The 26,991-nt window shown below is 30.7% G+C and overlaps 3 protein-coding genes across 17 annotated transcripts in view; 2 read left to right on the plus strand and 1 right to left on the minus strand.

Annotated features, from left to right (window-relative positions):
• Nucleotides 1–16,475, minus strand: Gyg (glycogenin 1). 5 transcript variants are annotated; one of them, XM_076317156.1, is made up of 11 exons: nt 16,321–16,475; nt 15,589–15,816; nt 9,193–9,328; nt 8,934–9,108; nt 8,533–8,822; nt 8,226–8,406; nt 6,108–6,832; nt 5,453–5,885; nt 4,159–4,362; nt 3,970–4,087; nt 1–2,152 (listed from the first exon to the last, which is right to left on the minus strand). In XM_076317156.1, exons 2-11 carry the CDS (start codon nt 15,593–15,595, stop codon nt 474–476), a joined length of 3,948 nt encoding a protein of 1,315 aa, XP_076173271.1. In that variant the 5' UTR covers nt 15,596–15,816; nt 16,321–16,475; the 3' UTR covers nt 1–473. The 5 variants fall into 5 exon arrangements, 3 of the variants coding, with proteins under 3 accessions (XP_076173271.1, XP_076173269.1, XP_076173270.1); XR_012992833.1 differs by lacking the exons at nt 5,453–5,885; nt 6,108–6,832 and adding an exon at nt 3,253–3,328 and having other exon boundaries at nt 2,013–2,152; nt 16,321–16,469; XR_012992834.1 differs by lacking the exons at nt 5,453–5,885; nt 6,108–6,832 and adding an exon at nt 3,253–3,355 and having other exon boundaries at nt 2,137–2,152; nt 16,321–16,469.
• LOC143149596 (guanine nucleotide exchange factor DBS) overlaps nt 16,473–26,991 on the plus strand; it is a 17,404-nt gene continuing 6,885 nt past the window's right edge. For 5 of the 11 annotated variants that reach the window (XR_012992831.1, XR_012992830.1, XM_076317145.1 and 2 more), the window contains exons 1-11: nt 16,474–16,896; nt 23,223–23,318; nt 23,413–23,527; nt 23,601–23,691; nt 23,786–24,016; nt 24,100–24,359; nt 24,436–24,670; nt 25,796–25,990; nt 26,079–26,255; nt 26,336–26,521; nt 26,611–26,946. Coding sequence is in view for 8 of the 11 variants with exons in the window: in XM_076317145.1 (XP_076173260.1) it covers nt 16,725–16,896; nt 23,223–23,318; nt 23,413–23,527; nt 23,601–23,691; nt 23,786–24,016; nt 24,100–24,359; nt 24,436–24,670; nt 25,796–25,990; nt 26,079–26,255; nt 26,336–26,521; nt 26,611–26,946 (2,094 nt within the window). In the remaining 3 variants the exon portion in view is untranslated. The other 6 variants (XM_076317147.1, XR_012992832.1, XM_076317148.1 and 3 more) reach the window with 6 other exon arrangements.
• Nucleotides 18,889–21,538, plus strand: LOC143149598 (uncharacterized). The gene is made up of 3 exons (XM_076317157.1): nt 18,889–19,563; nt 20,010–20,207; nt 20,308–21,538. Exons 1-3 carry the CDS (start codon nt 19,495–19,497, stop codon nt 21,340–21,342), a joined length of 1,302 nt encoding a protein of 433 aa, XP_076173272.1. The 5' UTR covers nt 18,889–19,494; the 3' UTR covers nt 21,343–21,538.

Here is a 26,991-nt window from a genome sequence, read left to right on the forward strand (position 1 = left end):
TCACAGCTACTTGCATATATATTTTTAAATAAGTTGAAGCTAACAAATGAGTAAAAAATTAGTCAGGACACATTAAAATAATATATTGATACAGTAGTATTAATAGTAATTACAGAGCACTATACCTAAATGATATTAGTTTTACTCCAAAGATATATGTAAATAGGTAAGTATGGATAAAATATAAAAGCTTTATTTAGAATTGACACTTAATTAAAAAAGACACATAGTAAAATATGTATAAATTACGAAGCAAAATGTAACATTGGAATATAATGCAGCTTGATAGATTCCAAAGCATTCAAACATCAAAACTATGGGTGATACGGTTTGAGGCATATTAAAAGTATAAAAAATTAGGAGAGACTAGCAAGTATCACCTTTTATTACTTCATTGTTTTTATGGCTCCTAATTTTGAAACATTTTCTTAGAGTATTTTGATCATTATTGTCAGTTCCTGTTATGGTAATTACTATTCTACATCTGACTTTTTAACAACTGGTTTTGTGACTGTAGGTTTTGTTTTTCTCTTAGGCGGAACTGGAGTATCAGAAGTACTAGATGATGGTAATTCAGAAGTAGTTGTATCAGTATCAGGAGTTTGTGAAGACTTTATACCTTTTTTAACAACTTTTACAGTCTTTTTTTGTTTACTAAGAGAACTACTATCTTCAATACCATCATCCAATCCTTCTTCTGGTTTTGATTTTGACTTTTTTGCAACTTTTTTCACTACCTTCTTTACACCTTTTTTCCCTGTACTATCACCCTCAGTTGTTTCTATAGGATCTGTTTCTAATACCAATTTTTCTGACGACTTCTTTACAGTCTTCTTTGTTACTTTCTCTTGTCCTTTTAAGTCCTGTGGAGTTTCTGGTACACTTTTGGAAGATACATTCAATTCTTTTGCTCTTGAGGGCCTAACTGGACTTTCCCTTGATGCTGATGTCTTAGCTACTTCACATTCTACAGAAGATTTAGACGATTCTGTTGTTTCCTTTGTGCAACTTTCAATTTCTTTAATCTGTTGTACTACTTCTGTTGTTTCTTTTGTGCAACCTCCAGTTTCTTTGGTCTGTTGTACTGGTTCTGTTGTTTGTTTTGTGCAACTTTCAATTTCTTTGATCTCTTGCACTGGTTCTATTGATTCTTTTATGCCACTTTCAGTTTTATCGATCTGTTGTATTGATTTTGCTACTTGTACATCTTTATTAGCACATGTTTCTGTGCTTTCTGTCATACTTAAAGATAATGTAGGTGTTTCTGTAAGTTGAGGTTGTTCTACAGGAGATAAAATTTGTGAAGTTTCTACTTTTGTAGGTGATTCAATTGATTTTTCAACAGTATCAATAATATCAGAATCCAATTTTTCTTTATTCTGTATAGAATCAATTGCAGATGTTGAACCATTTACTTGTACTTTATTTTCTTCATCTGTTTCAAAGCAGGGTACATTAGATTCATGAACAGGTGTTATTGTAGAGGAAAGAACTTCTTCAGTCATTATTTGAGAATCTGACAGAGATTCTTTAGGTTCCACTTGAAGAACAGATTCTGCAACTTGTATTGGTACAGGACTGACTGTAAGAATTTCAGAAGCAGTTGACAATTCATTTGCATGTTTTTCATCTTGAATATTTGGCTGTTTTATTTGTTGTGTATCTATAGCAATTTCAAGATTTGTTAGATTTGTTATATTACTTGTAAGTTCTTCTGTTGCTGTAACAAAACAGACATTATCTTTGTTACATAATAATTCAACTTTTTGTTCTTCAATTGAACAAGAATGAACTAAATCACATGGTACTAGAGGTATAGTTATTTCTTGTGGGGCTCCTCTAAATAATAAACTTCTACAAGCTTCTTCTGCAACTTTTTCAAGAGATTTCTGTGTTGTAGGTTGTGTAGAAGAAGAGTCTGTAATTGTATCATGAGGTTCACATTCCAATCTTGTTGGAGATTTTACAGAAACATTTTTTGTTGTTTCTTCCGATACTGTGTGTTCTTTTTTATTTTTTTCGACAGAAGATGATGTAGTACCAATAACTTGTTCACATTTCTCTGATAATTTAGATACTATGTTATCATTGTCTGTTATAGGAACATTGTTAACTAGAGATTGTTCTTCAGTATGACTGGTTGTTGCTTGAGCTAAATAAGAAAAAATAATCACATTGTATGTATATGGATATAATAATTTACACAAGTACAAGTTGATACGTTCCTTGCTATACAAATTCAACATCTAAATTTTAATATAATTATCAATGGAAATGCTTTATCTCATCAAGTCAATTATTATTAGTTTTTATGGCAGAGAACGTATAAATAATTATGTATAATTATGTATGAATTATGTATTAAAATTATGTACAAATTTAAAAATATACATATAAGTAATATACTAATTCCTTAATATTATTATCTACCACATACATATACTTGAAGAGATTTTCTACTTCTAATGTGAAGAACATTGCAATTGAAATTATTACTGAAAAAGTGCTCTTATTAAATGCTATTTGATAACACTAAATGCTAATAAGAATGTACCATAAACATTTCTTGTTAATTTGAAGCACATTAAACATAAACTCAGAATATTTTTAGCATATATAGGCATTAGAAATGTTGTGTTAAAAAATGATATGAACGTCATGCATGATGATTGCCAACATGTTTAACTTTTTGCAGCATAATTTTTATACCAAGCACACAGCATATAGTGTAGTTTTGTTTTGAAACAGATATAAGCAAGCTATATAAATATATTTATTTAGTAGTTTTAAAGTTAGCTATATTCGATAAATTATTTAATGAAGCATTATTATTTTTACACAGATTATTTTAGAGAATTTACAAAAATTAATATTGAACGATTTCAAAACAAAATTAAAATTAACAATATTTTCACCAAAAAAATAACAATCACTATGTACTTGCATCAGCATTGATTAAAATTAAATAATTACATAGTTAATGTATTTTATCTTTAAAATTTAGCTTTAGAATAAATTGAATAATAATCAAATGTCTAAAAGTTTCTAAATTGTATATGTGGAAGTATAATCTTAATATAGAATGAATAAAGGCAGAATGGTATGATTTATTATAAAATGATGTCTGATGCTGTGAAAGTTCAACATATACTGTTTATTAGTTTAGTTACGTTTAACAAACTTTTTTAAATTATTTAAAAATATGATTATAAAAATCGCGGTTGTGATGATGTGAGTTCTCAAAATATTTACCCCATTAAAGCAAAACGACAATACAAGACGTAGCAATGCTATGGCGCCAGGATCTGTTAGTTGCTGTCCTCCGTTCCTGTTTCAAACACTTAAACTTCATAAACTGTATAAAAAAGATATATTTTTTACTTTTTAAAATTATATTAAAATTTTCCAGTGTAGTATTAAATACTGTTTGCGTTCGTTTTAAATCAAGTTTCTATAATAAAAATTTTACCATAAAAATCAGTTTGAATACCACATGCTGTATTAAAAAAAAGGGGAAAATAAAATCGCAAAGCGCGTCCAAGAAAACAGTTAATGGCTTTGCACTATGAGCACTTTAATTTCTAATTTCTTACATTTTTATTGTTGCTCAAAAGTTTCATTGAATGGAATTAATTTTTTGCCTTCTTACTTTGATATGCAGTCTGCATATTTAAAACGCATATTTAATAATTGATATGCATATTTAAAAAAAAGTGTAGAAAGTAATTATATATGATTTATAATATAAAAGTATTCTGAGCCAAAAAATAAAATGATTTTACATTAATTCTTAAAATTGATTACATACAACTTTTACTACAAATTAAGCAATTGTAAGTTTCGTATACTTCCAGCTCAGAAATCTCTTACTTCCCAGTTATATAGTATTTTATAAAATAGCCTATATAATCACAAAATATTTGTGATTTGTAATTTTATGCAAATGCTATATATAAGAATAACACATACCAGTTCCTTTATCCACCTCATCTGTAGATTCAGCAGGTTGAATGGATTCAACGGATTCAGTAGACTCAACAGATTCAACAGTCTTATCAGTTGTAGTTTTCTCAGACTTTTGTGTCTCCTGTAAATTGTGTTATGATTGTATTATAATTCTATTTCTATCAATTTATTACAGATTAATAAGTTAATTACCTTAGGAGGAGACGGTAATCGCGGTGGTGCAAGAGAGAGTGTTTGGCAGATTTTCTTCCAAATATTGTCAAAGCTATCACGGCCCATATAATCAATTTGTCCCTGCTCCCAACTTTGCTTTCGCATATGTTCTTCTAATGCAATTTGTTCAGCGCTTCTGGGTTCACCCAATGTTATTTGAGCCAAGGCACCAGCAAGACCAGCCTATAAAATCAAAGAAATACACTTTCTTTTTTAATGTATTTGTAATATAATAAACTTAAGAGATAAAACAATAAGATTAAAGTACAGTACATATTTCTAGAGATTATTTCAACAAGTTACCTCATGTAATTGTTATAATATACATAGAAATGTATATACTACAAACATATAGAAAAGTAACACACAAATGTACAAATTAGTAAAATAATAATAATAATAATAATAATAATAATAACAATAATAATGATGATGATGATGACAATAATAATGATGATGATGATGGTGGTGGTGGTGATGATGATGATGATGATGATGAAGGTGATGATGATGATAGTAATAAAGAAATAATAATAATAATAACAATAGTAATAATAGCAATAATAGTAATGATAATAATAATAATAATAAGAAGAAGAAGAAGAAGAAGAGCAACAACAACAACAACAACAACAACAACAACAACAACAATGACGACGACGACGACGACGACGATGATAATGATAATAATGGTAATAATAATAATGATAATGATATTAATGGTAATAATAATAATGATAATGATAATAATAATAATGATAATAATGGTAATAATAATAATGATAATAATAATAATAATGATGATGATGATAATAATAATAATAATAATAGTAGTGATAATAATAATAATAATAATAATAATATAATAATAATAATAGATCGTGTTAAAAATTCTAGGGAATTATAAACTTCCTTTCTACAAGTATTAAAGCAAATATTGTTACTCAGTTTATTGGTATAACTATAGGATAATGCTGAGGGAACTAAACAAATGTAGTGAGTAGATAAATTTTGTCAGGATTGTTAGAGACATTATGTAAAAAAATTTGTATCCAATAATTACATTAAAACTGCAAGTAATGTCCCAAAAACTACTAAATGTACAAAGAGTAAGTTTAATATGTATCTTGTGTAAGTATCTATGATTAATTGTAACTTAATAAATATGAATAGGCTATATAATATCTACTATAAAAAATGACAAGACGAATATATAAAGTAATTGTTTTAATTTTAATGCAATCTAAAGAAGTATATGGGAACAATTACTTACATTTGAACTGTCTTCCGTTACGTGTAGGTCAGATTGCGATGCTACATTGTGGATATCTGTACAAGGTTTGGAAACAGGATGAGGGCTAGTAGATATCAGTGTATTAGTTCGTTCGTCTGTAATGTTTATATTTTCATTTTGTTCAGAATTTTGTTTAATAGAAAAATTATTTTGATGAATTATATTAGTTTCTATAACTTGTTCATGATCAATTTTGATATTAAAGGGTTCTTGGTTTTTACATTCAAAATCAGTACATTCATTAGAATTAAGAATTTGGCTGTTTTGTTCATAGTGTTGAGTGGCTTGATGATAATTTGCATTATCACACATTTGATGTTGACTATGTTGATGATTAACGCAAGGTTCATGGTGTTGATGTTGTTTTGTTTCTTCTGAGAATGATTTATTACTGTTGTTTGAAGAATGCTGACAAGAATGTTGATAATCAATATGTTGATGTTTCGTTTCATCTGGAAATAATTTGTGATTATCATTGCAAGGTTGTTGATAAATATGATACTGTTTTGCCTTTTCTGACAATAACTTGTGGCTATCATTGCAAAGTTGCTGGTAAGTATGTTGATAATTAGCAGGTTGATATTGTTTTGTTTCTTCTGATAATGCTGTATGATTATCACTCCAAGAATGTTGATAGTTAACATGTTGATGTTGTTTTATTTCGTTCGGCAATAGTTTATGACTATCATTGCAGGGATGTTGATAAGTATGTTGATATTGTTTTGTTTCTTCTGATAATAATTTATTATTATTATTGCAAGAATGTTGATAATCAACATGATATTGTTGATGTTTATCAGAATGATGATTTTGTATACTATGTACTGGTACATAATTTTCAATACTTTGTTGATTTTGCCAGTAATCAGACTGAACTTTTGTAATGGAAGTATTTTCAGAATGGAAAAACATATGTTTTTGTTTACTTTCACCAATAAACTGATTAGATTGTTCTTGTTTATGATGAGGTTGAATATGCAAAGGAGAAGAATTATATTCATTATATTGTTGCCCATGAAACACTTCCCTATTATGTTCTGGTGGTGATTCATATTGAGTCTGATGAACAGACTTAACAGAATTAAATGTATCGCTTAACATATTTATAGGTGAAGATCTGTCAGTTGTGGAATAATACTGTTCAGTTTCATTATTGTCATCTTTTCTATGAAAAATTGGATCATTTTGCACACAATAATTTTCCCATGGGTCTTTAAATTCTGAGAAGTCTGGTGTTTCTACATAAATATCACTCTGTAGCTTGTCTTGTATGTCTGTGCAAGTAGGACTGTTTGGAATAGGGGTGCGAAAAGGCATAGGAGAAAATTCGTGCCAAATTGGTGCCAATGTGCTGGTGGCCTATGCAAGCATCATGCCAAAACAGAAAAATGCACATTCAGTTGGTTAGTAGAAAACTAATATAACAGTGTCCATTTTTCTTATACCAGAATTGCTATTTGGAAAATGTGTAATATTATTATTGTAGGAAACGCTATTATAAACTAATTGACCATTTAGAATGGCATTTCTTAACTGTAAATGTTTGAGTTTTCTTACTTTGGTATTTTAGTTACATTTATAAATTGTTAATAGAAAATGAAGTATAATCTATTGTGAATGATAAAGTTTTTTTATCATAATAATAATAATACTCATAATTTGATAGGAAATCAAATACCAAACTAAAGAGGCAACATTCATCTTTACTAACTCATTTACTTATATGTGGAACTAAATTATCTATTCAAATTTACACAATTGTAAATTACAAATGTAGATATTATAAATGTAATAATGTAAAAGTAAAAAATGGACACTGATCTACATAAAAAAAAATATAACAAAAAGGTCAAAGAAGTTCAAATAATACTACTGGCTATGCTACTTTGAAAATTCCTTGAAAGTTTGTAATATGATTTTAATATATCCTTTGTGTCATTTCAGTTATTAGTACTAATATTGAAGATCATATTACAATAGAAGAATGAAATATATACTTTGAATGTTACAAAAAAACAAATCATGTCAGAAAATGCCACTCATAATGAATAATAGTAAGCAATACATATATTGTAATCAAATATAAAATACTTTGAACATAATCAATTACTAAATTACTTAAAATGTCTTATAAGATCTGCAAAGTAAAGTCTGCAAAGATTTGTAATTGTGTAATTTTTAAGTAAAAAATGGGATAATGTTTGCTTTTAATATTATTAACTAGAATTTCTACATGCACATTCAATTTTGTAAAAGAAAACAAATACTTTTGACAGAAGAATTACTTAATACTAGGTATAGATCATTTGAGATAGTTTAGTTGTAATATGATAATTTTTATACATATTTTGTAAAATAATAGTTTTGAATATATGCAATATATACAGACTTAACTACTTCATTGAGCATGTTCATACGTAATAGTGGGTGACTGTGCTTGTGATATGTTATCTATACTAGTTCTAAAAATGTTTAAAAAAATTTCACAATGTGAATGGCACACTAACAAGAGCGATGGAAGCACGCTACCTTACCTTTTTTCCTAATTATGTTTGAATTCAATAGCTTATTGCTTTGCTTATTACTTGGGATTTAAAATCTTACAATCTAGTATAATGTACAATAAATAACAAAAAATGTACAAGTTATTTAAAAAATATTATATTTACAGTGTTCTGCTTTATATTCATAATTAGTTAAACACTGAACTCGTTATTACACATTTACATTGAAGTGATTTTGTTAAACTTACCATAACAGGTGATAAGTGAGGATGCACTTTTTCACAAAATATGTTCCACCATAATTGTAAAAGTGGTTGCAAATGTGCAGACTCCATTGATGGTTGAACAATACCAGTTAAAGTATCAAAATACTGTAACCATGGTTTTGTAATGCCAATAAAATGTATTATCCTAACATCATCTCCAAACCTGAGAATTAAAAGTATTTGTAATTACTTTATTTCTTGTTTACATGCTGTTAATGTTAAGCTGCAATATATTTGTATATGTATTAGAAACATATTATTTTATAATATCAAGAAATTAAGATCTTACTGTTTGAATGCAGGGAGATAGGAATATGCGGCCGTGGAACACATATTATAGATAAACGGTAGATGTTTGGAAATGTCTTTGTGAGCCCAGTCACTAAAGTACATATTCAATAAACCTTGATCTCCACCATCAAACGAGCCTTTGGCAGCAGCAAATGCAGTGATAGAAGCAAAAGTTTGTTGAGATGGTTTGTACACAAATACACCGGAATTAAAACAGTCAGGCCAGCCGACATCAGGAGCAGCAGACAGTTCTTCTCGTTCAAATAACTCATCACAATTTCTGATAACCTAATATATATGTATTAACAATTAGAAATAAGACATTTTTCCAATGTAACGCAGAATTCATAATTCCAAATCGAGTAGAATATTATGGTCAAAACTGCTTTAAACACTTACCAGTGTATCTGCATCAAGAAAGACACATTTAACATATTGTGTTAGTCTCCAACAATGCAATTTTGTAAATGTAATACCCAATTCTGGTCTAGCTAAAAGTGCCAAATTAGCTTCATCTTTCGAATCAAGTACATTTACTTCCATTACTACAGAAAAGACTGCTGCCAATTTCTCCCTAAACGGATGAAAGGAAAAGTTTAATTATTCATACAAGCATCTGATTACTCCAAAAGAAACTATTAATAAGTTGTGGATCCACCTCATTGTTTCTGTTACTCCAGGAGTAACCAAGACAGCCAATTCATATTTGGTACCAACTCGACGTAGAGAATGTGCCAAAACTAAAGCGCCCAAAGAGTAGGCATCGTTGGTAGCCAGTGTAACCCAGGCATATCCTGCAATTTACATAACATTATATATAGTAAAGATTTTGAATTTTCCTATAATAATAACATATATAAATATGTAACATACAAAATCTATAAGAAATATTAATAATGGTGAAAAATAAATTTCTTAATAAATTAACAATACTTCTATATTATAGACTCATTTTCTGCTAATGGTATTCCAGCCAATGTTTAAAAAAAAGGCAGATTGAAAAACAACATAATTGACCGATATTCTCTCACGCATATGTTTATAAATTGTAGAGCATGTATGTATATAAATTCTTCACTACTTGATAACATTGGTATTCATCGTATCGTTGTGCATATAAATTGATAAGCCGTGTCTCGCGAATGAAATTAACTTCGCAGACGTTGAAACATTGACTCTTGTATTGTCTTTGATGTTACATCATTAATACGACTCTAATTGGAATGCATTTTTTGTTTGGCATAAGCAGCTCAGAAAAGATAACATTCTGCACTCTGCTGGTGCCATTGACTTTGCTTCGCCGCTTATCTATCTAATGATTATGTAAAATCAAAGACGATTCTAACAATTATCTAATAGTGAAAACATTGCTCAGTTAATAATAGCAATCTGAATATCAGAAATGTGTCACGAATGGAAACATAAGAGTTGGGTTTTAGTTCGAAGCAATAATATAACTTTTCAAATACACGGATTATAAAAAAATGCACCATTTTATAATAACCGTATCGAAAATTCAGTAAATGCGCCTTAAATACGCGATTAACATTTTTAAAACGAAAAATGATAGAGATAGAAATTAGATTCAAGCACGCGATCCAAAATGCGTCGTTTTTCACAAGTGAAGAAATTCAACGCGTTTTATTTATAACGCTTTCTATTTCTAATTCGTGAATGTCATCGCGGCAGCTTGCTCGCCAACCGAGGCCAGATCACGAGAAATTTGGCTCTAGTCTTCCTGGATAAAACTCTATTTTTAGTTATTATCTGAACTTGTTACGTTCTATCCGTCAGATAGGATATAATCAGAAGTTGAAAAAAAAAACCTTTAAGTAGCAAAATAAAATGATTTACTATACTTTTTACGATAATTAATTATCAGCTTTTTAAGAGTATAGTCACTGGTTCAAGTTGTGCATATAACGCAACTTCAATGTATTCTTAACTTGTAAGTACATTTACTTCAGGAACTTGAGATAAAGTAAGTTACTTAAGATTTAACCGTGTAACGCATAGGAATTGGTTAAAATTGTATGGATTCGCCATTTAATTTATTAATTCGTTACTTTCTACATTTCAGTTTGGGTGTACGAAAATACTGAGCATTCATGACCTAGTTTTTTCTTAACACATCTATATTACGTATAATATAGATAATAATGACAGTAGAAGATAACATGTTATCCGAGATAAAGACGATCAATCCATTGTTTGCTGCTCTCTTAGATTAAAATTAAAAGAATCAGTGGACACTCCTGGCTTCAACCATTATTAGAGTGTTACACTCTCTTTCATAAATAAGACCAGGAAAATTAAGTACAAACTTGAACGAGTATAGTTATGGAATTATATAAAATTAAATACCCGTTATTAAAGTCACGAAATTATATTTATGACTGTTATTTATGTACATTATAGTATCCATCGTCAAACGATATTTATTGAATCATTACAATAGAGAAGCGAAAGATCCCAAAATGATTTTATCAATTTTTATTTTGAACATTTACGTGCAATTAGGTCACGTATGTAATAATTCTAGAATTATCCCATGTAGGTATGCTCAAGCCTTGAAAATGTACTGTTCATGTTTCTGGAATGGTTGCGTTGTACGTATCGACATTGAATGAGATATTAGGTTTCCCGCATTAGGTACAACCATTTTACGAGGTTGATCGTCATAATCACAGAAATGGTATCTTCGCGGAATACGAAAGAAATGTTCCACGATAAAAGGTTCTTTCTGATGATCCGAGTTCGATCTCCAACGAACGAATATCACGTTTTAATTATCCAATGATCGACTTTTTGAAATACTGTTCAACTGCTTCATTTTCATTTCGATTTTGGAATCGTACAGAAACAGACACAAGAGAGCAATCTTCGTTTCGCTATCAGCGGACGAGTTTATCAATTCGTTCAATGCCTGACGAAATTTTCGGTTTCCGGTAGAAGTTCAAAAATTAATTCCAAAATTTTCACCACATATACTCGAGCCGTCGATCTTAATGAGTTCTTTAAATTTGCGATTTTATCTTCACATCAACATTTGATGAAAAAAGATTAAAAATAGAAGTCGTGTCGTTTCTATAAAAGCAGCTGTTTCTGTTAAATTGGTCCGTTTATAATAAATAGATTCAAGGCCTGATCTGTCGGAAGGAGTGAATAGTATTTCAAGCATGCCTATCTTAATAACGTTCGTCTAGCTGTTTCTAAGCGACCAATTAGTGCTTCTCCAGTGCGCACTATAAAATCTAAGACACGTAATTTGTGTGTAGTTAGCATTGGTTTACATACGATATTTATCGGATTGTTATGTCCGATATGGTTTCCTTCCGTATCAATTTTCTAAAGTGCTCGATTATTATTATAACGAGACATTGTGTAACTGTGCGAACAATTGCGTTATCGTTTCGTAATCCGAAACAAGTGGCTCCTGAAGTACCTCAACAGTGTAGAACATTGTTATTAAATGATTACTTCATCTGTTAAGGAGTTTGTGAAGATTTCACGAGAAGACGAACGCGTCAAAAGCGGTGATAAAATTAAATGCAATGAATGCAAAGGAACAGCGGTGAGTCACGGATGTAGAACGAGGGGAGAGAAGAGCTCAGGAAGAGAATAGATGCGGGAGGAAAGCTCGGATTTCTGCTACCGGTGTTCACCGAAACAAAACTCGTTGAGTCATGTCGAATCTTGGCAAATTAACTTTGGTTTATTTACACTCATCTCGCGTGGTAAACATATTTTTTCGTGCCGGTAGGACCGTTCCAAGTTTTCTCTATTCGGAAATTCAAATTTCATTTGTTCGATTACATTTATCCGCAAACGTTGAAAATAAAAGGTTCGTTATACGGTATGCGAGAATTTTGATAATATTACAAGTATCGTTGATTAAAATCACAAATACCTCGAAAACCCATTGATAAATGTAAATTGCAATGGCGCGAAGATACAATATACGTACAAGTATCGCAAGTGTATTAAAGTTTACAAAAATTGTTCCTATTGTCGTATTAATACTTTGTTTGTCTTCGAAACAATATAGATTCTTGGTTTACGTTGATTTTATCAAATTGAACGTCGAATTTGATCAACTATCGATGATGTACATTGAAAGGGTACGATCGACGATCTGTAAAAGAATTTTCAAATACACGTGCTCCGAAAGACAAATAAATTCGAGGACTTTATGCAATTTTATAGCATATTCTTTTGGAACGCACCGTAAAAATTGCATAAGATCGCAATGCTTGTTTCAAAATTTTACCACAAGGATTGCCAATTTTGCAACCAGGAAATATTTCCTTCAAGATGATCTCGATTTTGGCAGAGGAACCACGTTGGTACCGCGTAGTCGTGTCTGGTATTTTCACGATGTGTAAAAAAAAAAAAAAATAATAAAACATTTATCTTGGCTATGAGAAACGCCGGTGCTCGGCTTCTCGTATATTGTAACATGCAGACGAAACCCGAGAGGCAGAGTGCCGGGTCGTCGTTGTGCCACACAGGTTTATATTTATACAAGCCGACCAGCTTATAATAGCAACCGAGCCTCGCGTTTGTACAAAATGCATTCATATACTCTTGCCTTAGGTCAAGCACTTGTCGCCCAAGTCTAGCCAGATTTCCTTATACGATCCTATACACACGCATCGTCTATGAATCGACACTTTCTCCCCATAGTAGCGACATGAAATAACCATTGTTGTTACTCTTATCGCTAACGGAATGACGATAAATAATCGATTACGCGAACTTGTAATTTGAAACTAGAATTTCTTACTATGATCACGTTTTCCATCGAATGAGAAGCTCTTTTCTTCACAGTGCATTATTTGGAATAGGCATTTAAATTATTGTATTACGTTTATCTTTCTATAAGAAATACACTACCGAAAATTTAATTTATAAATGATACTCCAAGCAATTTTATCGTTTCTTTAAAAGAAAATCCTCTAATTAGTTTAAACAGTGTACAATCACGAGATAAGTATTCGAGTACTTCAAATTCCAGCCGAGTGAAACTCGTTCAAATTTAATTGTTCGATTAATCGAAGGATGTTTGCTATAGCTCGAAGGAACTCGCATAATCGATCCGTTCGCATAATCGAAATAGCTTCGTTATTCCGTTTGAATAATTCCAACAGCTTTCAATAATTCGGTAGTATATGATATACCGATACATTCTCGAATTTTGTCCAGAAATTTATCCCCCTCCTTTGTTTGAAGCAAAAAATGAAAATCGATTCGCTGCAGAGCGAATCACATCTCGCACCTATTCCAAGCGCACTGCGTGTGGAATGAAGGTAACGAAAATAAAAAGAACAGCTGCGTTCTCGTGTTTAATTAGGAATCAGTGTTCTATAAGAAGGACACAAGTGTGTTCGTCGCGCGTCTAGACCGAACATTGCAAACTAGAATTCCCGAGCCCAACCCAGACGAAGGTCAAGACTAAACTTATATAAAAATAGTACTCGACTAGTCCGCGTCAATCGAGGTACAATGAACTGAACGATGCGAACTTCCGTTCAGTGTGACATTAAACTCCGCTCTCTTTATCGACACGCTTTTTATTCGGAGAACTTGATTCTCCAAATATAAACGCGTGTTATATATCGTGTCTCTGCTCTGGAAATTAACGACATCTCGTCTCGTTACTATCATCTCCCGCGTGCAAAACGATTAAAACGCGAAAAAGAGTAATAAGCAATATTATTGCGTCGATATTAAATTTTTCATTTTTTTAAATGGAGATTCTCACGGGCATATCGCTCTCGTTACATCATCGTTCCGCAGCGATCAATAAGCATAAATTAATATTGTCGAAATTAAGTTAAGTAATATCCGATTACGGAAATCTAACAGTTTAGTAATATGTACCGCCTGAGAGTAATTAATCAAAATTGAGGATAAATATTTACAATAAAATGAAGGTAATTAACATGCGAAACATTTTGTTTTCTTTTTTCTTTTTTATTTGTATACTTTGTTCCTGCGAGTGTATGCAGGAAATTTTTGTCAAACACGAGGCAATTTTACCGCACGTGCAAAATAAATATAGATAGGTGGATGGGGTTTGGCAAAGAGCCGCAATTTCTCCGCCAGACGGCTAAGAATAAACGGTAGGAATACTGCCGACAGTTAACTTATTTTATGCAGAAGGAATCTCGCGTCTAACAAAAAAAAAAAAAAAAACGAAACACGAAATACCTTCTTACACATAAGCCAATGTTCCAAGTACTTGATTAATTAAATCCTCAACGCATACAATAAAATATGCGGGAAATTAATTTCATCTCTCAAAGTGCGATATTTCTTTTTTGCAAACAATTAACTATTTCGATTTATTCAAATTTTAAATATAAACGATATGAGAATACTGTTATAATAAATACAGTGTTCGCGTGTTCGTTACTTTACCCAGTGTACCATATTAGAACTTTAAATATGGCTACTCAGTTTCGCTCACGAAAATAGAGTTGTACGTTTGTAGTTGAAGTAAAATGGAAGTCTTTTATAATTGAAGTTGAAGTTGAAGTAAAAAAGGTCTTTTATAATTTGGTCAACTGCTTTACGTAGCCAAGTGTATGTTTACTGCACCCGTATGTAATACTCGAAGTGCACAATATTAAACTGGCGCCAAGTATCTTCGAAAAGAACAAAAAAGGGTTGGCGCATGCGTTCGATTAAAACAGCACAAAACCGAGCGCGAATCCGGCCGATCTTTGCAAAATAAATTAAAATAGGACGCACACGTTCAAAAGTAAATGAAAAAGAAAAAGTTACAACGAAAATAGATTTTTTTCGTACGTGAAAGCAAATATAATATGAATACGATAGAATAAAACTTTACGCGTTTTCACGCGTTAAAAGGTTATTGCTCGTTGTCTATAGGAGATATAAATCGTATGAAGGTCATTGGGTCAAGACCGGTTACCGGCGACGTTATCACACACCCCAAATGAACTCTCAATGAACGTAACCTACAAGCTGAGACGCGTTACGTAGAAAGAAATAAAAATGAGTATCATGTAGAACTCATAGTACTCACCACCCATGGTTGGAAAGAAACTCTGTGTTTCTTTTTCGACGGACTGACTCTACAACACACTCAACACTTGCCAATGCCCGCACAACTGACAAAAATTCGTACGCACTTCATCAGCGCTACAACACGAGTGACGATTCGAGGCTCTCCTTCCATGCCGGGGCGCTATCCCCACCTTCGATTCCATGCGTACCAACCGCTCTGCATTATCGACAGAAGATCCTGCAGGCACTGCCACAAACAAGATATATAATAGATTTCATGTATTAAACTTTTTATGCTTCAACTTCTCTAAATATTCTTATAAATTACGCAGCACGTCTAGAATTAACGGTATTAATATCCGATATTTTGTAATAATACAATTTTCTGAACACAGCTTTTCTTAAAGCTCAATTCCTAGAAATTATAGATGCAATTTATTCAAATACAAAAATAGTGTATTCGAATAAATGCATACACGCGTAAAAATATGTATACGTAATAGAATATGAATATTATACGTATGTATAACATTATGCAATCATATGTAATACCTAAATTTATTTTTTTTCTTTTCTTTCTATGTAATCTTCAAATAAAAGACAACAATCTTTCGGTGCATGAATGCATTCCTCGGTAACCAATCAATACTTGGATGTATTTAACAAAGTGTTTAAAACAACTACAAACATTTTTCTTAAATGGGTTAAATAAAATACATTACATACAAAAAATATACAGTCGATCACTTACCGTAGCACATGAATCGAATGCAAACTTGAAGTCATAACGAACAGGCGCAGTACAATGGCAGCTAAATAATCCATGCGCGCGAATTTTACAACCCTTCGCGACACCTGCCGCGAAAACACTGCGGTAAACGATGCGTCGTTTCAGTTCCGGGCGTTCCTCGACGACAAACAAACATGCATCGTGTAGCGGGAGAAGGTATGACAGCGGTCGAAATTACAGCGATACATTCGCTTGTGCACTATAACTCTTCCGATTTTGGAGTAGTATGTTCGACGCCATAAAATGTAGCCAGTCCTTTGGCCAAAGTTAGTGCAGCGACGGTCGTAAAAATTCGTACCTATGAGATCAGCTCTTGTCTCCATCTCCAGCACGTTGACGTTCACCGAGGAGTGGCGCGCAAAAAGATGGCCAGCTCACCGACTAGCATCGAAAATCAAATAGACAGTTTTCTGGAACAGTTCAAACGCAGTGCCTCCCGTGCGATGGAAGAATCTCATAGATCTAGCTACCATGCTTGCAGCAGTAGTATCAGTCACAGTCGGAGTGGGAATCTGGATCTCGAAATCTTGGAGGCTGGTGAGTTTCCGCTGTAACTTTGACACAGTGTATTGTCCCATCGCGTTTGAATTTTGGCCGCCTTCTACTGTTCCTTCTGTCCCTTCCTTTTTCGTGCGGAAGTTCAACTGTTTTTCCCAATAGTGTCGATTGATTTTTCGGGCGTTTCTCACAATTTTCCATCTGCTCATTTTCTAACAAATTGGTGGTCCAAGTACATGCATATCAAGTTTTACACTTATTCTTTTTATACCCTTGATCCGTTAACAATGTTCATCAAATTATACGGGTTAGAATTTCTTTTAATTTATGTGGTTTTAAATTTGACATGTTGTTACATTTTTAAATTTTAATAACACACGTGTCCTGTTTATCATAATTGTATGAAAACATATTTGCAATGATGTATCACTAATATTCACTATAAAATAGAAAGAGAATTCGTATACATCTGTATGCGTTTCAATATATTACATTTAAACAATGAACATTTTCGTGCGTTAAAATTTTTATTTTTACGAAATTAGTTTTAAAAATATTGATATTACTTATTTTCCATTGCATCAATACATTTAATAAAATATAATTTTGATAAAGCAATAGGAGTATGTTTGGTGATTAGGTATGTTTTTATGTTAACGACGAAATAATCATTAAGTAAAATTAAATTCGCTTCAATCATACAGTTTGACAGTGACACGCTGGAAAACACGTGCAGTTACCCCTCTTTAGAAATTGAGCTTCTGTGATTGGTTGTTTCGTCTAGTCTTTACCTCCACCGTAGAGTGGCATTATGGCGTGTCGTATCTCGGTTAGGTTACGCTAGAGGTCGTCGTCCGGTGTCGTAGCTGCTTATATCGAAGAGTCGTAACGCTGCAGTGATATAAATGCATTTAGTAGCTTCGTGAGAGGATACCGACTTGTATTGTCGTTTATTATATTTTCACGGATCGCGTGACCAATGCGTAGCCATAATCTAATTCTTAATTTACTGTTCTTTATCGTTGTGCGGAGTGATAAGCAACGCATAGTTCTCTTGAGATATTGAGGTGCATAGGGATTAATTGGAAATACCGGTAACAATGTTCAAACAAAAAAGGCACCGGCATCACCATTAGATTCCATTAAATCGACATACGCGACAAATTAACCTGACTCGTTGCGTCAGTAATGGAATAGTCTTGTAAAAACCGATAAACCAAATTGCTATACGTCAACTTTACTGATAATACCACGTGACGTTTTTAAACGCATAGGAATTGACTGTGAGATAAAGAACGATATGATTCTTCGACGAAAGTCCGTGCACAGCTGCAATTGTCCTTGTCATCAGCACTGCTCTACAAAATGTGCAGGTACGCGTTTTTTTAGTACATACCTTCTAAATTAATCTGACGCGAATAGATGTTAACAGCGCTGTAATTAGAAACGCGGACGATGCAAGAGATCATTGCAGTTTCCTTTTTGTGACTTTGCTGTAACTATAAACAGATTATTGATTTACGGAAATATCTTATTTATTTACATGTTAGTTATTAAAGTATGCGCGTTACAGATAATCGATAATATAAAAAATTGTTAACTTTTTATATAAATATTTTATAGTAAATCAGTTTATTATGAACGTTCATTAATTTCATATCATGCATATTTGATCCATACAGTCTATGTACATATATGTATGAATCTATACATAACATTCGAATCTAGGCTTTAAATCCTTTTTTGTATTAATTACATTATTCGCATCCACATCAAAATGTTTTTACAATCTATTAATCAATAATTCGACATGCCTAAATTAGTGTTAAATAATGAAGTGGGTTACTTTTTAAATATTTGATTGCATTTATCTATGTCGTAATATATTTGTTCTGCATGTATCTTTGTATGCTCAGTTTTGTCAACATTGGCTGATTAAAAATTGACGCAATCCATACTTAACAATAATGGTTAAGATTTATTATTGTGAAGTTAGACAGTGATGAATTATATTTTTAAATATAGAGTGTTCCTAAAATGCTTGATTAAACTTTAATAGTGTATGATGTTAATTGTTGATAAAAGACATAAATCCACGACTGTTTGTTTCAAGTTATAACCTTTTAAGAGTTTAAGAAATAAGCATCTTAACGTTTCTTTGTGGATTTATGAACAAATTGTCTCCCGTATTCGAACACAAAGCGTGAATTACTATTATCATTCTTATCGGTGTTTATATACGTTTATTTACATTTTGCTATCGTTTTCGAGCAATGTCAAATAACGTTTATACATGGTTGGCAATTCAATTAAACGTTCGAATTATTTCATGGGTGTATAACATTCAGTGTCTATGATTCGAAAATAATGCATTCACAGACTTCTGATCGTGTCATACTTTTTTTTGACACAATTAATACAATATATCAGTAAAATTTGATCGAATGTTTTAAGAACACCCTATATTCACAAGAGTAAACGTAGAGATTGTCCTGTATGTACGGGACTGGACTTGTTATCCCCTCCATGCGATATTACGAACTACGATCGCCATATCATTGAGCGTGGTGCTTCATAATATCAACCGGTATATCGAGAATCACGAGCAATCTGTATCGCGAAAATACACAATTGCAAATGTGGTATCTTTTGAAACATACTGTAATTTATTTTGCGAAGATAATCATAAAGTTAAGCCGAGAAAAGGTAAGTAAACTTTGACTTGCCACGTACCATAAAGATCAAAGTTGGAAAGCCGTCGTCATAGATAGCGATTCTCAACCTTGTGGTGTAGAATGAATATTTTTTCTTTGCTTTTTGTTTTTGTATGAAAAGTTGTAGAAATAAATACACATTTGTTTTCCATTTACATAATATCCGTTAAAATAATTTCGATTATTGTTGTACTTTACTGATCTTAATAGAGTTTTAATTTCACAATAAAATTTCACAATTGGCATGAATATATATGCGAGACTGTAATCAGCTGATCATTTGTTTAGAATGTTTCCGTTTGAAATTTTTGTCATATGGTATTTCATTAATATGTAATTCTTTATTTTTAACTTTTTTTAACTTCAATTTCACTTAAGTTACTTTTAAATGTTTTTGTTAGTATCTCCTTTCATTATTGAAATATTGATGTTTACCAGAAAGTGTTAAAAGGCACATCATTGTATAAAATTTGGTGGAATATGGATACTAATTTGTGTGAAAAAAATGAGATGCAAATGCAAGCAGGTGTTGTTACATCCCAAAACATTTTATGTGACAAAAATCAGAAATCACAGGTATCTAATTGTCAATGTATAGTCAATAATGAGTTGACATATACACAAACAAAAGAAAAGGTAAGTGAACATTTATCTCAAGTCTTATAAATAAAAATATCTTAAAACAATTTAAATTTAATATTAAATTTTACATAATATATATAAGTTACTATTGCAGGTAGCGCATACAGATGCATCAAATATTTTTTTCAAGCCAAAGAAAAGTTTGACAAAAGTTAAGGTGAAGAAACCTAAACTTGAAGGGGAATCAAGTTATGATTCCACAAAGTTAGAGGATAGCCCAGGGCAAGTATTAGAACGGTTTAAGCGAGGATGTGAATGTCAAGATGATCAGTGCTTTAAAGGATTAAATCCTGAAACAGTATATCGGCATAGATTGAACATTGCAGAATTGACAAAGGCTGAACATGATATGTATTTAATGGGTGTTACTATGGCGTGTTTGACAAATCCATACGAAACAGCCAGACATACAGAACGGCGTAGATTACGTGCACAGTATGTGTATCAAGGTCGAAGAGTTTGCTTAGATGCTTTTTTATATTTGGAAAATTGTACACATTACCAAATAAAGAGAATTAGGAAACATTTAATGACTCATGGTGTCACACCACGAGTTCATGGCAATCATGGAAAGATACCACACAACACATTTTCCTTAGATATTTATAAAATTGCTACAGAATTTTTAAAACATTTTATTGAACTGCAAGAAACAAAACAAAAGACTAAAGTTGCTAAAAATGCACAGTTACATCTTCCATCAGATATTACGCGTAAAGTAGTGTATGATTCGTACATACAGTATTGTAGAAAAGTATCACCTAATATTAAAATAATGGGATATTCAACATTTAGAAGATTTATGAAAGTTCAATTTCCACAAGTCAAGTTTGCAAAATTAGAATTTATAGTTAGAAATCAAAGTGTACAAAATCAAGGATGTAGTAAAACAGACTTGGAAAAGAAAGATTTGACTGATGAAAAATCACCTGAATCAGCAGACTTAATAACAGAGGATGGTGCCTTACTACCTTTATTAATTGCTAGTGAAACAGGACAAAGCGATACTTATTTTTTAACACCTGTCAGCAAATTACAGGATGGTATGAGTTATCAGATAACTACGAGTGGGCTTCTAGTCAATAAACCAACAATGCCTATCACTTTAACTAAAGTAAATGCTATTTAAAAACAAAAATCTTTATATTTAATATTTAACTACAATTAAGAAAATAATATATGTAATAATATATTTATATATATATACACAAAATATTTAAGTGGTATTTTAAACATCACACTTTATATTGAAAAAATAATTTATAGTTTATATAATAAAATTCATGGGTTTTGTCTAATATAAATTTATATATTTTATAATACTTCTTAATTGTTTTTGTAAAATGTCACCACATTTTCAGTGAACTGTGTTACTTTAAAAAATCTCATGTTTTATAGAACAACAATTTATGTAGATTATGCGTACAAAAAAAAGACTAAATTTATAATTTTGTATTATTCCGTTTTATTATATATTGACTTATAAATAATTGGTAATTGTTTAATAAGTATTGTATAAAGTTACTAGTATTATCGCTTAATATTAAAAAAAGAAAAAACAGTATTAACTATGGAAAAGAAGAAAACCAGTTAAAAATAGAAAAATATTTGTTTAAAAGGCAAATAGTTGAATCTTATAATTATTTAATGATTTAATAGTATCATTATTTAATATAGTTGGAGTAAATTATACAAACTGTTGTACATGTTCTAGAATTATGTTCAAATTTATGCCCTATATTTTAATAGAAAAAATATTGATAAAAATGAAAATATGTATTCAAATATAAGACACATTATAGCTGATTTGTAGTACTCTCTTATAAAATATCTTAGTCTAACACTTGAAGTCACACATATAAAATAAGTCTTTACAGAAGTTAAGAATTTTTATGTATAATTGTGTTATGTTCATGTTTGCATTTTATACGACACAGATCTGTAATAAATAATATGAGCAATAAATAATTTGTATTTTTACAATTCATGAATTTGTTATTATTATTATTATACTAAGTAAATAATGGTCATTTGCATTAACTGCTATTTGAATCAAAAATTTAAGAAAATAATTAAATATAGATAAAATAATAAATAATTAAAATAATTAAATATATTCTGATTATTTTTTATATAGTCAAATTTCGAATATGTAAATTGAGGAACTAAAGAACCTTTAATACAGTGTTTCTCAAATCATTTATAAAATGAATTAACAGATTAAAGATTAAACTGCTATTATTAGTTTAAATTAGACTACAATTTAATTGATTTATCAACAATTAGTAGAAGTCAAATAGTTTAAGAAGTAAATGAAATATATGAACTGTAAACAAAATTTTAATTTTTTCTTAACAAGATAAAATTTGAATTAATACTTTGTACCTAAAAATCTATTTTTCCATCATTTTATGATACATTAATTACAAGTACTGAAATTTGTATCTGGTATTTACAATATACTTTGATTTTGTTTTTTATTTTTTAGAAATTAAATCTCATTGCTCATGTAGCATTGAGTTCAAGTTTGAGAGCCTCTTGTTTTACAGTTACAGTAGAAATATTGTAGGTACAGTAGGGAACTGTTTCAGTTGGAGTCAGCAAGGTCATATAAGTGCACTGTGAGGTCTCACAGTTATATACAGCAAATATTGCATAAGTGATCATCAATACAAATAGTAATAACACAAAACCATATCCTAGTTAAAATAGTCTCTTAAAACAGTTACTTATAAAAATGATGTAGTATAAGAGTTACTTACGTTAGAAGAAATTTATAAAGAGTATACATTAATGTACTGTATAAATTTTACAATATCAAAGATCAATTAAATGTAAAATGGCAATAACATAATTTATTATGCAAATAATATAAGCATAAAAATATTATAAACTATGATATTTCAATTATTTAGTGTCATATACACTGTATTATACACATTTATATTTTTAATTTTGTAATTTTCTGAAATTTATTCAATGTAATTTAATTAGACTTATGTTTTACAGAAGATGTAGAGAGTATGACTGGTGAGATTGAAAATGGAGATTTGGCAATCCGAGATGTTGCAGACCTTCTCCAGTCACAGTATGCTATTACAGCAGGTAAATAATGTCCACTTTAACCAGTGTTATTGAAAAATATTTGGTAACCATTAGTTTTTGATTTCCATTGTATATTTTTCATGTATATCTATAGGAGGAAAAACTCGAGAGGGTTGTCCAATAATTACATTTCCTGATAATGGTAATTTTCACAATTTATCTGACTTGGATTATCAACGTCTCATGCTGTATCTTACTTCTGTGCCAACGTAAGATTTTAATTCTGATATTATTGCTGTCTATAAACTTTAGCTATTTAAAAGTATTATTGATGATTTTTAGTTTACAAGAAGCTGATCTTGGCTTCCATTTAATAATTGATAGACGGAACGATAAGTGGAATTCTGTGAAAACTGTCTTATTAAAAATCTCTGTGAGTATATATACATATGAAATATATAATTATAGTTCAACAAGAGGTATAATATTAAAACTGGAAGTTATAATGTAATTATTTTATACTTTAGGGTTTCTTTCCTGGTCTAGTACATGTAGCATATGTTTTACGTCCAGCTGGATTTTTACAGAAAGCTATTTCTGAAGTGTCAAATAAATTATTTCGAGAAGATTTTAAATTCAGGGTTATATTTTTAGCAAACATTGTTGAACTTCATGAGTTCATAGATAAAGATCAACTAACTGAGCAACTTGGCGGTAGTTTACCATACTGCCATCATACTTGGATACAAAACAGAATTGTAAGATTCTTATCTATAAAATAGAAAAAAGTAATTTGTAAATATCTGTTGTGTAATGTTAATTTTATTTGTATTCCCTTTAGAGTTTAGAAAAATTTTCATCAATGACACAAGACGTATCTTTCGCATTGGATTCTTTTACACGGCGCTTAGCCGAGATTGAATTTCCCAACAATACTGTTGCAACTACATCTTTACTATCCCAACAACAAGTTGAATACAATGAATTAAAAGAAGAAATTCTTAGTGCTGCACGACATGGTGAAGCACTCTTAGATAGTGTACGGCAAGTAACTGGCAAAGGAACAGCTGATAGATTAGGAAATGTTGCAGCAGTAGAAAGGTGCAAGATAATTTCATTTAAGAATGCGTTATAATGTTTATAATTAAGATAAAAGACATATTGTTATTGTTTCCAGATTACTTGTTCAGTTAGAAGAAACAGAACGTACTTTTGACTTGTTTTGGTCACATCATAGTTCTCGTTTGAGGCATTGTCTAGCTTTGAGACAATTTGAAGCTGATTTTAGAGAATTACAGACAACATTGGACCAACATTTAAAAACTATAGAAGATATGACAGAAGTAGGAGAAACTCAAACAAGAGTTGAACAGTTGCTTTGTGATACATCAGCGTTTCAACGAATATGTAGAGTATGTACCTGTTTTATATACATCTGCGTAATTTTATATTGTTAAATAAACACATTTGTTCAAAATTACAATGCAAAGCAACAAAAGTATATGAAACTAATAAAAGTTCCAGTTTAAATGAATATTTTTATAAATATAAGAGGGTAACATTTATATGCAATACATTTAGTATTTGTTGAAAAATGACCACATATAACTATAACATATATCACTTTCAATTATATACAGTTAACGGAATTACATAATTAAAAAAATATCAATGATAGAATATTAATGGCTTTAAGTTTGAGAATGTTTACAATGCACTTAAAGCAACAAGGTGTATTATTCAAACCAGTATAATATCATATCATTTGATTCAGTATCATATTAAATAACATTTTTTTTTTTAACTGTAATATTTGCGTATGGTTTATTTTAAGGAGGTCCAAACTTTATCAATGAATAAAATTATTTTTATAAATTTTTTATTAAATAAAGCTAGTAAACGATTCCATGTACAATATAAATTCTGGTTTGGATATATTTGTAAGCAGTTACACATACATATAATGCACATCATGCACAAATGTTACTTTGCACCGCTTTCCTCATTTTGTCGATAGTCCTATTTGTTGCATACCATGTGGATTTGGGTCTTGGTAAGCAATCCACTCAACAAAATACATATATTTTGTAATAGATTTACATTTTTTAACACAGTGATAATACTTTAGTAATTCAACTATTAAATTCTCTGTTTACTATATCTTAAAATAAAATAAGAAACATATTACTTTTAACAGTTTCTGTATGGGTTTGTGAATTAAATCTCTATCAAAGGTGTTCTCCCAGTAGATGCATATACATACTTATGTATACTATAAGTTCAAAAACTGTTCATTCAGAAATAAAAGAAATGGGGATTTAATTCATGTCTTGTACTGGCATGATGGGTCTTTGAGAATGAATATCATTGTTATTTCTCACTTTGCACTGCACGTAAGATAGTATCTTTTTTTTAGAATACTTTTTTAGACAAATAATGAACATTTGATGAAAAAAAGTTCAATGACTGTTTGTAGTTTTCTTGTTAATGTGAGTTCAGCATCTGCTAAACATGAATAAAATTACATAAATTTATAGGGAGATATAGAGCGAGCAGAGGAAGTGATATCAGCTGGTCAGCAACTATTGTCTGGAAGGCACCAATGCCCTACAGACGTTGTGGAACCTAAATGCGTGGAATTACAAAGGATTTGTACAATTTTAAGTCAAAGACTAGAAAGGCGATTACACATGTTAACTAAATGCAGAGAACTTATGGAACGAATAGATAAGGTAACTACTTACAAGTGAACAAAACATTTGGAAAGATTAGTTAATTAATTGTTATGCATAAATTCATTTTTGCCTGTATGCATAACAGGCAAATACATGGTGCACGCGTGGAATAGATTTACTTGCATCGCAAAATAATATAACACCACCTGATCAAGCACTTCAAGAATTACAAGAGTTAATAGAAGCTGCAGAAGAATTTCATCATCCTAGATGCATTTTTCAAGACTCTGTAATGCCTGAAACTAAAGCTCTTATTACTCAAGTACGTGCATCTTGATGATTTGATGACAGCATAAAGTAAATATAAAATATTTTCCTTATTTTATGAAATGAATGCATTAGGTTTTGCAAAGAATAGAAGATGTGTCTTTGATGTGCGATAAAAGAATAATGACACTAAAACAGCAATTGATTAAACCAGCAAGACCAGTTCAAACTGTAACACCTGAACCAATTAAGCCACTGCAATCACTGCCTCAAACTGTGAAACCTGGAAGAATTCTTAAAAAAGCTAACACTATGCCAAAGGTTAATTGCTATTTTATTTGATTCAATATATATTGTATTATAAATTACATTATATATGTATTATAATATATATTGTTACATTCTTGTAGATGGAGATGAGTCCTATAGAAGGAGAATCTTCATCGCCAGAAAGTGAATCTAAGGATGTAGAAGCTTTACGCTTAAAACGTGGACACGTTTTAGCGGAACTTGTTGAAACTGAACGAATATACGTTGCCGAGTTAGGTTCTATAATTAAAGGATACAAAATGGAATTAACAAACGAGGCAATGACTCATTTAATTCCGGCGGCATTAGTAGGCAAAGGGGATATTTTATTTGGTAACTTAGAAGATATTTACAGTTTTCATGGAGAAACATTTTTAAGGGATTTGGAAAATTGTATATCAAATACCGAACTTGTTGCATTATGTTTTGTACAAAGAGTAAGTATTGTCTATGTACGTCTTTAATAAATCATATGTAGCATT

This window comes from Ptiloglossa arizonensis, chromosome 7, assembly GCF_051014685.1.
Source record: "Ptiloglossa arizonensis isolate GNS036 chromosome 7, iyPtiAriz1_principal, whole genome shotgun sequence".
NCBI lineage: Eukaryota > Metazoa > Arthropoda > Insecta > Hymenoptera > Colletidae > Ptiloglossa > Ptiloglossa arizonensis.

Coding starts and splice junctions, on each gene's coding strand:
- Gyg (XM_076317156.1), bottom strand. Junction 4,363..5,452: donor TAACGGAAGACAGTTCAAAT/GTAAGTAATTGT, acceptor TTGATTTTATAG/GCTGGTCTTGCTGGTGCCTT. Junction 2,153..3,969: donor TGAGGTGGATAAAGGAACTG/GTATGTGTTATT, acceptor TTTCTTATTTAG/CTCAAGCAACAACCAGTCAT.
- LOC143149598 (XM_076317157.1), top strand. CDS start 19,495: ATGTGGTATCTTTTGAAACATACTGTAATTTATTTTGCGAAGATAATC. Junction 19,564..20,009: donor TAAAGTTAAGCCGAGAAAAG/GTAAGTAAACTT, acceptor GATGTTTACCAG/AAAGTGTTAAAAGGCACATC. Junction 20,208..20,307: donor ATACACAAACAAAAGAAAAG/GTAAGTGAACAT, acceptor TTACTATTGCAG/GTAGCGCATACAGATGCATC.